General features: G+C 45.8%; 1 protein-coding gene and 1 pseudogene across 1 annotated transcript; both read left to right on the forward strand.

Moving 5' to 3' along the window:
- Nucleotides 1-3728: 3728 nt before the first annotated feature.
- Nucleotides 3729-5380, forward strand: LOC149402708 (uncharacterized; annotated as a pseudogene).
- A 2709-nt stretch (nt 5381-8089) lies between these two features.
- LOC149402709 (uncharacterized) lies at nt 8090-8683 on the forward strand. The gene has a single exon (XM_089608497.1). It carries the CDS (start codon nt 8090-8092, stop codon nt 8681-8683), a length of 594 nt encoding a protein of 197 aa, XP_089464623.1.
- The last annotated feature ends 2987 nt before the right edge of the window (nt 8684-11670 follow it).

The raw sequence follows: 11670 nt of genomic DNA on the forward strand, positions 1-11670 counted from the left end.
TACAAGTGGTATCGGAGCGACTGTTCGTGTCTGATACCATCCCTATATTTTTAACAAAACTACCCTTACATTATTCTAGTAATTACTATGCTAACTCACAATGCTACAACGATAAACATCGTGAATTTGTAAGAAAAAAAAAAGAAAAAACAAGCAAAAGCGCAAAATATCCTAATATAAATCTCCAAAACCAATGCGAAATGTCCAAATAACTAATCTGAATCTCCAAACCGAACCAAACAACCAATACGAGAACCCTAAATAAAATACTCAAACAACCTACGTGAATCTCCAAAACAACCAACACCCAAAACAACCATGTGAAACTCCCAAACAACCAATATGACATTCCAAATAAAATATTCAAATTGCCAATACAAATCTCCAAACAAACATCACCCAAACAACCAGTGTGAAATTCTCAAACAACTTGAAATTCTGAAATAAAATACCCAAACAACCAATACAAATCTCCAAACAAGCAACACTAGAAACAACCCAATACAAAATATAAAATGACCCACTGCAAAATGCTCAATATAAAAGAAACATATACCGATTACGAAATACCCAAATACCCAAATTTGAAATCACCAAATATTCAAACAGTCTCAAATTGCAAAAACCAAATTCGCAGCTCCATTGCTCACCCAAAAAACATACTTAAAAAGCACAAAACTCTAATCTCACCAAATATTCAAACAGTCTCAAATTGCAAAAACCAAATTCGCAGCTCCATTGCTCACCCAAAAAACATACTTAAAAAGCACAAAACTCTAATCTCACCGTTCAAAAGTTGCCTATGATTGTCAGGAATATTCTCTTTAAATTTTGTGACGATCCAACGGTTGACAAAGGTTTAAACGCAATTTCGGCGTTGCTGGTTGAAGCTGTTGCGAAAATAACTTCGTAATTCATATCTTCACTCGATAGACTAATTTCAATGACTCAGAACATCATCTCCACTGTTCAGAATGGACGAGTATGTGTTATGAACATTATGATAAAATTTCACGACTATCTAACAGTGAACGAATGCGAAATTTTGATTTGAAGGCTCTAATACCATGATAACTTTGCAAAAGAGAAAAAAGATTGATAGAGAAACGAAAAAGATATTAAATATTATTAGGGTTACATTGTGAATTGCTTGTCCAATAATACATCAAAGATGAATATAAATAGGTAAAATAATAAATAGTGGAAGACTAAACTACCTTACATTACGCTAGGAATTACTATGCTAACAATACTCTGGTTAAATTTAAAATTTTATAGCCCTCACTATATTTGACTCATCGGAGGACACGTTTATAGGTATATATAACTTTGTTTTAACCTATGTCCAATTATATTCTAGTCACTTGTCAAATATATTCACCGGTCTCAAAAGCTAATGCCAAGACCTACTTGGAAGGTCATAAAAGCATATTATAAAGCCGGAGCATTGACTCGTTCAATTGCTTTCTCAGCAAGAAATTATCATCCTTATATACAGAAGAAGCCCCATTTTCCTCTTACACATCAGGGTAAAAAATAAAGCCAAAAGAAGAATTGTTCTTCATAAGCTCTGGTTCAACCACAATTATTCTGGAATTTCGATAGTCTTGGAGTTCTTGACTTACTATTAAGGTTCATCTATGGCCGGTAAGAGCGAAAAAAAGACTAGCCACTTAGGTCCAATAATAAGGTCATTTGTGTCGTTCTTCAAGGTATCAAAAGCGCCGGAAAATGAGAAGAGCCACGGCAAGGATTTTCCGTCGGTGGTGGGGCCGGAGGCGACCATAGTCGCGGCATCAAAGCACTTCTCTTCCAAAGTGCGATTAATTTGAAGAATTGCGTCTGGTGATCTTTTTCTTATTGATTAGCTTTGTGAATGTAAATTACTGATGAAACTATAATAATTTTAGATGTAAAGTTTTTGCGCAGCTATGCTCAACGTTTACAGAGTTTTATATGTGGCATACAATCTCCGAGCGATAACCCTTGAAAGCTAAAAAAAAAAAAAAATTGACAACGAACAGTGACAAGTTATAAGACCGTATTACAAGAGAAATATGTCTACCAGTGAATCTAAATTTATACATGAATGAACCAATGAAACCTGTCTGGCTGATATTGTTTCCCATAGGAATTTTGTACGAACGCTCAATATTTGGAAACCAAATATAGAAAATACAATAAATATTTACGAGTCTAATTTCCAAGGTGCACTCAAGTATTTATAATCACGGTTTTTTTTATAAATTAAATAAATGCTCTCTCTCGCTCTCTCTCTCTCCTCTCCTAATCTAAAAAAAATGCATAACTTAGAATTTAGACTACTGTGGATACCATAATAAATCCTTATAATTTGGGCTATTTCTCAAAGGCCCGATTTACATCCTGGGCCCCGATTGGTGAATAAAATCCAACCAAGCCCAGCCCGCTTGCCTTAGGATTACACCTACAAACCAGCCCGCAGCATCTGCCTCCTCAGCTCCGAAGAAGCAGTCTCCGAGCTGACCACCCCGCGAGTCCGGAAGAAGCGGTCTCCGAGCTGACCACCCCGCGAGTCCGGAAGAAGCGGTCGCCGAGCTGATCACCCCGCGAAGGAATAGGCCAAACCACTCCGCATATAGCATCGCAGAACGCTTCAGACCGACCACGTGTCCACTAAATCGACGGAAGAGGAGCGACGATCTCATCTATAAATAAAGGAAACAGCGGATCTCGCGAGGCACATTTGGATTTTCATCTTTCTGCTCCTTCAATATTCTGTATTCCTAAAATATATTCTGAAGATCTATGTACGATCGTGATCAATTATAATAAAAGTTATTTCCTCAATTCGTTTCTATTATTATCTAAGTTGTTCTTCGTTATTACTCCGAAATTCAATTCCATTTACGACGAATTCTTGAGATCCACACCATATAAATAAGTCGATATATTCAATATAATAGATATAATATCGTGATTGTTGAGGAACGGATTTCGACATCAACAATTTGGCGCCGTCTGTGGGAAGTTACTCGAAATCAAGAATTCTAACCTCGAAGAATTGAGTTAATCTCAAATCACGAAGTATGGCTAACGAAAATGAACAAAATGAGATGAATCGAGAGGTTACCTCCGAGATCAAATCTCTTTTGGAAACTCTGGTCGCTGGATCGACCGAGAATAGAGAATTCCAGCAATCTACCCGGACTGCCTTGGAATCGCTGGCTGCCGAACAGGCCGCGCTCAGAGCCGCGTACGCAGCCGATAAGGCTGCAGCTGAAATCGCGAACTCATCAGTTCGACCTGTCAGCCTGGAGACAGGGGATCGAGCTCTCCCGACGGTGACTAGTTTGGATTTCTCTAGGATCCCGGTCACCCCGTCAAGGATAGGATCATCCTACCCAGTATTTCAGCCAGGGATGTATTCACATCCCGGAGTGATCACCCCGGGATCCTTGCCGAGCTCCAGCAGGATCCCTCCTCCCCCGGGGGAATCGCCACCTCAACCCGCACTTCGTCCACTTAGCGCCGAAGAAAGGGAAATCCCATTAGCCCGATTCCCCGCTTCATCTGATTCCCCCGCGAGCTCAGACAAAGCTCCAGCGCAAAACCAGCCAGTCACTAGTACTGCTGCTGCCGTCGCTTTCGTGACCCCAGGAGGATCCGAGCTCGTGACCAACAGGCCCGAGCTGACCGAAATGGAGTTGTTTCGCAAAATGGTAGACGACAAATTTCGCGCTGTTCACTCAAAGATGCATTCTGCCACTAGCTCGGCCCCTGAAATCGACCGTCTAGTAGCCGAAACAGGACGAACCCCCTTTTCAAAAGAGATTAGTAGGGTCAAGATTGGAGATGCGGGAAAGGTCCGACTCCCTAAATATTCCGGTACGACCAATCCTAAGTCTCACATGACAGCCTTCCGAATTGCCATGGGTCGAGCTCATCTTTATGAATACGAACTCGAGGCAGGATATTGTCAACTGTTTGCCGAAAACCTAACCGGGGCCGCCCTAGATTGGTTCTCCACGCTCGAGGAAGGCTCGATCAGCAGCTTTCAAAAACTGTCTACCGAATTCCTTAAGCATTACTCTATGCTCGTTGAAGACGAGACTACCATGGCAGACCTGTGGAATACCCAGCAAACTAATTCCGAGTCCCTCAAAGGCTACATGACTCGCTTCAAAAGCATCATGGCAAAAATCCCGAACATCGATAACGATTCGGCTTTGACCGCTCTAAAAATGGACTGTGGCATGATTCTCGTTTCCGAGAAGAGATGATAGTGAACAGGCCACCTACCATTGAAGATGCGATTCACCGCGCATCGAACTTCGCAAGAGCCGAAGAAGAAAGGAGTTTCCTGGCTAAGAAACATGGTATCAAGAAAAGTACACCGGGAAGTCTAATCCCCGGGAACTCGCAAGGGGTAGGACCCAACAGGAAAGGGAATACAATCCAAAGAAAAGCGGAGGCCCCACCAGGCTTCGCGTTCAATGTGAACGATGGGAATCGCAGCAAAGCCACTAATAAAAAATGGACTAGAGACCCTAATGCTTACTGCGAATTCCACAAAAGCAATGGCCACAGTACACTCAATTGCGAAACAATGAGAAAGGTCTTAGCAGAAAAATTCGCTAAAGGGGAGTTGAAAGGAATTGACTTGGGACCCCCTCCCAAGAAGAAGACTTTCAACTCACAACCCCGAGGAAACCCTTCTCCCGGAAAAATGGGAAGAAATGATGAGCAGGATACTCAACCCGAGCCACAAACAGAACCTAGAATCGATTGCATTATTGGAGGTTCGAAGTTCTGTAGGGAATCGATAAACTCCATAAAGGCTCATCAGCGTCAGCTAAAGAACACCTCCACTAGTCTTCCCACGGAAGGTGAAGACGAAGTGTTAATCTCCTTCAAAGAAAGTGAGGTAAAGGGGCTGGTCGCGCCACATGACGATGCCTTGGTTGTCGAACTAGATGTATCAAACTGCATTGTGTCTCGGATCCTGATCGATGGAGGAAGCTCAGTGGACGCGATCTTCAGAAAAACTCTGAACAGGATGAACATCGACGAAATCGACATTGAGAGAGAACCAACAGAGCTGACCGGTTTTAACGGACTGGTAACGCCCTCTATGGGAGTAATCAAACTCCCTGTCCAAGCAGCCGGAATTAATAAGCTCGTCGAGTTCGTGGTTCTCGACTGTCCATCACCCTTTAATATGATACTTGGGAGGCCGTGGATTCATGGTATGAAAGCCGTCCCGTCCACATACCACCAATGTGTTCGCTTTCCCACTCCAAATGGGATCGCGGAAATCCGTGGAAGCCAAGAAGCATCTCGAATGTGTTACATGAGCAACCACAAAATAAAGAAAGAATTGTTGAACGGTGCCCCATAGCAATTAACGACTGTCGGAACCACTGTTTCCACCCTGCAAGACACAAAGGGAGGGGAGGAACATGTGGAAGAACAAGATTCCCCTCATCCCGAGTTAACAACACAAGTACAGCTCGATGGATCTAACCCAGATCACCATGTTGGGATCGGATCCGAGCTCAAAGGAAAAATAAGAAGGGATATAATAGCCTTCCTAAAAAGAAATAAAAATACATTCGCATGGTCCACCGAGGACATGCCAGGCATAAGCATCGACGTGGTGTCTCACCAACTCAACGTTGACCCTAGCTTCAAACCCATCAAACAAAAACGGCGAAAACTCGGCCCCGACAGGTCCAAAGTGATCAATGACGAAGTGGAGCGACTACTGAAAGCCGGATCAATCCGAGAAGTAAAATACCCGGATTGGTTAGCAAACACCGTAGTAGTAAAAAAGAAAAACGGTAAGTGGAGAGTGTGCATCGATTTCACTGACCTCAATAAAGCTTGTCCCAAGGACAGCTTCCCTTTACCACACATTGATCAGTTGGTCGAGGCCACAGCTGGGCACAAAATGCTCTCATTCATGGACGCGTTCTCAGGATACAACCAAATCCTTATGCATCCGGACGATCAGGAAAAAACGGCATTCATCACAGACAGAGGGACTTATTGCTACAAAGTAATGCCCTTTGGCCTAAAAAATGCCGGGGCCACGTATCAACGACTCGTAAACGAAATGTTCTCCGAGAAAATCGGCAAGAATATGGAAGTATACATCGACGATATGTTAGTTAAATCACTCCGAGAGGATGATCACGTCGAACATTTGGAGGAATGTTTCAAGGTATTAAATAAATATCAAATGAAACTGAACCCCGAGAAATGCTCATTTGGAGTATCTTCCGGAAAATTCCTAGGATATTTGGTCACGCAACGAGGAATCGAGGCGAATCCTGATCAAATCCGCGCATTGCGCGAAATGCCGTCCCCCCGAAATAAGAGAGAGGTACAAAAACTCACAGGCTGTATAGCTGCCCTTAATCACTTCATCTCTCGGTCGACGGATAAATGTTTACCCTTTTACCAGCTCCTGAAATCAAACAAGGAGTCAAAATGGAATGACGAATGCGAGAAAGCATTCCGTGAGCTGAAAGAATACTTGGCCAAACCCCCAATCCTCGCGAAGCCCGCAATCGGAGAACCACTCTATCTCTACGTGGCTGTGTCGCACGCTGCCATAAGTGGCGTTCTGGTTCGAGAGGATCGAGGAGACCAAAAACCAGTATTTTACATTAGCAAATCCCTCGTCGACGCTGAGACAAGGTACCCTGCTATGGAAAAGCTCGCACTAGCTATCGTCACTTCAGCCCGGAAATTAAGACCGTACTTTCAATCACACACGATCGTTGTAATGACAACCCAGCCGCTGCGAACCTTCCTCCACAGTCCAAATCAATCCGGAAGGTTGACTAAATGGGCAGTAGAGTTAAGCGAATACGACATCGAATTCCGAGCAAGGACGTGTGCAAAATCACAAGTTCTCGCTGACTTCCTTGTGGAGTTGCCGAGAAATGTGACCGAAACCAACCTCGACGAGGGTGTTTGGACCTTGAACGTAGATGGCGCCTCATCGAAACAAGGATCTGGCGTGGGGATACGTCTGGTGTCACCCCATGGCGAGGTAATCGAACAATCATTCCGACTCGACATTGTCGCGTCAAACAACGAAGCTGAGTACGAGGCTCTAATCGCAGGTATGCAACTAGCTAAAGCCTGCGGGACAAAAAAAGTAAGCGCATATTGCGACTCCCAACTCGTTGCTAACCAATTTAGTGGAGAGTTCGAAACAAGAGACGAACGTATGGAAGCCTACGTGAAGGTAGTACGGGACCTTGCAAAGAACTTCGAAGCCTTCGAACTCACAAGGATCCCGAGAGGAGATAATACATCCGCCGACGCCTTAGCAGCTCTGGCCTCAACATCAGACCCCGGACTCACTAGAGTCATCCCGGTTGAATCAATCAAACAACCTTCTATAGCCATTAGCATTAACACAATAATGACAATAGAAGTGGGGGATTGGAGGGACGACATCCTGAAGTACATCAAAGAGGGAAACGCGCCCGACGGCAAGTCAAAAAGGCGAAAATTAAAACAAATTTGCGCTAGATTTTGCATCATCAACGATGTTCTTTTTAAAAGGAGCTTCGCTGCGCCATATCTAAGGTGTATCTCCAAGGGCGAATCAGCCCGCATTATCTCCGAAATCCACGAAGGGGATTGTGGGAACCACGCCGGCGGAAGAGCCTTGGCCATAAAAATCAAAAGGCAAGGATACTATTGGCCAACGATGGTGGAGGACTGCGAAGAACACTCCCGACGTTGTGATAAGTGCCAAAGGCACGCCCCAAACATAAAACAACCCGCCGAGGCGCTGTCTTCAATCTCGTCCCCATACCCATTCATGAAATGGTCAATGGACATCGTCGGACCAATGCCTGCCGCCCCTGGTGGATTAAAGTTTTTATTAGTCCTCACCGACTATTTCTCCAAGTGGATGAAGGCCAAAGCCCTACCCCTAATCAAGGATATCGACGTCCAGACCTTCGTATGGAAGGACATCATATGCCGACACGGGGTCCCACAAGAGATCGTCACCGACAATGGCGCCCAATTCATATAAAAAAGGTTTAGACAATTCTGCTCATACCACGGAATAGAACTGAGAATGTCTACACCTAGATATCCACAAGGCAATGGCCATGCCGAGGCCGCCAATAAAACTATCGTAAACTCTCTAAAGAAAAGACTCGACGCTAAGAAAGGTCGATGGGCTGACGAGCTTCCGGGAGCCCTTTGGGCCTATCGATCCAGCCCTCGGCGCCCTACCGGAGAAACCCCATTCTCTCTAGTGCACGGTGTCGAATCAGTCATTCCTGTAGAGATCGAAATCCAAACCATAAGGACGATGTGTGCAGGCGAGAATGAAGACGCCAACAACTTGGCACTCTCCGATTCCCTCGACTTCATCGAGGAAAAAAGAGATCGAGCTATGGTCAGAATGTTGCAATACCAACAGAGCATCGCCAGGCACTACAATAAAAACCTACGCTTCCGCCACTTCATAGTAGGAGATCTCGTTCTCAGGAAAACATTCCAGAACACAGCAGAGCCTAACGCCGGAAAATTGGGAGCAAATTGGGAAGGACCCTACCGCATTACGAAAATGGTCCACCCAGGAGTTTACGAATTAGAGACTCTGAATGGAACACCCATTCTAAGGTCTTGGAACATCATAAACCTAAAAAAATACTACGTCTAAACCACGTAGAACCCCGAATCGAACTACGTCACGGCTTGATCCCATTCATTGGGTACGTAGGCAACCTTGACTCCAAGGCTCAGCCCCATCCAAACTTTTAAACACGAGGTCTGTAACGCGACAGACAACGAGTAACGGACTCTTGACTCCGCTTGGTACCCTATCACTACCAACCGAGTCATCAACCTTCACAGGATCAAGAACGGACTCTTGATATCCTCACAGCAACGAGGCTCTCAGTATGATTGGGTAACACTAAGATGGGATCCCTTTGAAATACTGAAAATTAAGATGGGATAAAATAAAACGCAAACACCTCCCATAGGCATCGAGGCCATCAAAGCGTCTGAATACCTCACTAAAGGACCATTCACACGCTCTTGAAAACCAATACATAAAACAATACTTCACAAATCGAGAGTGTGATCAGAACACATCTAAGTCCGATGAACATCGAGCAGCGGGCCGAGATAAAGGCATCACTCCTCGGAGATTCAGACACACATTAAGCACAATCGGGACGCGAGTTTTTACAACGTGTCACCAGAGAGAGAAAAGGAAACAACTACGGACCAAAACAGTTTCATTGAAAAGCAACCCCGAACCATTCTCGGCATAGGATTGATTATCCAGTATGTAATCTGCCCTATAACAAAACCATAAGGACCAAGCTAAGAACGCTTAGCAGTTCCCATGCAACCTATAATCAACGAAATAGTTCACCAAGAAATGCGAATAAGGACTGATCAAGTTGATACAATAAATCATCCGCCAAATGTTGTTAAAAGGCTTAGCAAAATCCTGTAAACGACTAGGCAGCATACTGATCAATCAGCTCGGCAGTATATTGAGCGAACTAAAAGCTCGCCTGTGACAAACTCAATTAATACATGCGTATGGAGAAAAATTCCTCATGTGTAACAAATGGATCCAAACTATCCTACATAAGAGCAGTCGAAATAAAAAGACTTAGCAAAAATCGAGGAATCACAAATGCACGGAAGCCAAATAAAAACCCCGACCCCGGAGTTAAACAAGAGTACGAGCTCGATGAAAGCGACCCCGTGGCCAAAATCATCAGAGCAAATAATTATTACAAAGAAAAAAGGCATAATAGTCTTGCCCAAAAACAGACGGGCTCATAATTATTCAAAAGAAAATAAAACAACTGGAATGAACTGTGAAAATCCTTAGGCTCCGGACTCGGGAACGTCTTCGACGACCTCGGTCCCCTCAGGTATTCCCGCCATAGCCAGACCAGTGTTCGAGCCATACTGATCGATGTCCATCGCCACCGAAACATCTTCAGAGCTGCCATCGGGGGATATCCGCTCCGAGTATGGAGTGAAAATCACATCCTCCGCACCTGCGAGGTCGGGGAGAGGATCAGCAGACAGATCCGCGGTGAACTTGGCAATATCGTCCTTCGCCTCCTGAAGAACTTCGGTGGCATCATCGAGCTCGCCAGCCACCACGTCCTCCAGCACCCCGGCCGCAGCACGGCACTGATCAAGCCTCCGCACGATCACAGCCTTCTTTTCACGAGCTGCGAGGTGAGCCTGGTATTTAGAGATAATGCTCCGATACTTCGCAGATGCGGCCTTCCGACCAGACCGAGTAGCCTGAGCCTTGATCATCTTGGCACTCTTCTGCATCTGAGCGATAAGAGCGTTAGCCCGCTTGAAGTCAGCAGCAGCTCGATTGGCAAAGACACTCAAATCCTTGTTGCTCGACTCCAGCACGGTGACCCGATCCCGGAGCTCCTCGATCTCCGATTGAGCAACGCTGAGCTGCCGCTCCTTTTCTGACAACTCTGAACGAGCTGCCTGGGCCTCGATGCCAAGGTCACGGAGCATCTTTTGGTCAAGTCGAGCATGCTTCAGCTCGTCCTCCTTCTTCGCCAGCTCGCCTTTGAGCCCGGTCACCTCTCCCTCCAAGGCTTTCACCTCGGCGCTACGCTCCCTCGAAGCCTCCAAAGACCGTTCCAGTTCGCGAATCCTTCTCTCCGCCACTCGGATCTTGTGCTCATAAGCATAAACCCCCTTGTTGATCTCTGCTTGATACTTTATTAAGACAAACACCAAACGAGATCAGCAACGATAAAAAAAAAAAAAAAAAAAAATGTACATATATATTGGATAATATACAAACAACTCAATAAGAGTTAGTACCTTCGTGGCCGCCATAGACATCCCCCTATAGATGTTGGCACCCCTCAGAGCCCTTACTTTGCCCAAAGGCGCAGTAGGGTATCTGATCTGCCTCATCAGGAAGGCTGACGAACTGCCGTCTTCGTAGATGGGGTGGTCACGCTCAAAGTGAATCACCACTTTGTTCGGCTTCGAGTCCGATTTAGGCACCTCGTCAGGGGACGTGGGACCCGAAGAAGTCAGCTCGCCGGGACCAATCACCGCGCCCCTCTCCTTTGGAACAGCACTCTTTGGGAGCGAGCTACCTTCAGTATCCACCATCCCGTCCCTTTTGGCGGACCCAATCGGAGCAACTGATCCCAGCAGTTCGACAGTTGCCTCGCCGCTTCCCACGTAGCTGACCTTCTCCTTCTTATTCTTTTTGGCAGCCCGTTTCTCCTCCTTCTCCACCTCGACGGCCGAAATGAAAACGCCCTCCTTCGAAGACTTCTTTCCTCTGCCCTTCTTGGCCACGACCTCGACCTCGGGAGTCGGCTTAACCACCCCGACCTTTCTCTTCACAGCACTCACAGGCGATCGCAACGCCACCTCGGGATCAGCCTGGACGGGTTGAGGACTCTTCTCAGCGCGCCCCTCAACCCCAACACCATCAGGCGGGCCAGGCAAGCTCGCCCCACAAGTATCTTCCTTCTCCGCTGTTCGCTCTGGAGCGATCGAACCGTCGAGGATTTGGGGTACCTCGCCTTTCTGTGCATCCTTCTTGGCTTGACGAAGTCTCTTCTTCTCAGCCACATAGTCGACTTCGGCATCCATGTCACCCCGCTTACAATCCTCGCC

This window comes from Urtica dioica, chromosome 3 (assembly GCF_054948205.1).
Source record: "Urtica dioica subsp. dioica isolate 48M chromosome 3, U.dioica_male_clone48M_v1_H2, whole genome shotgun sequence".
Taxonomy (NCBI): Eukaryota; Viridiplantae; Streptophyta; class Magnoliopsida; order Rosales; family Urticaceae; genus Urtica; species Urtica dioica.

Coding starts and splice junctions, on each gene's coding strand:
- LOC149402709 (XM_089608497.1), top strand. CDS start 8,090: ATGTCTACACCTAGATATCCACAAGGCAATGGCCATGCCGAGGCCGCC.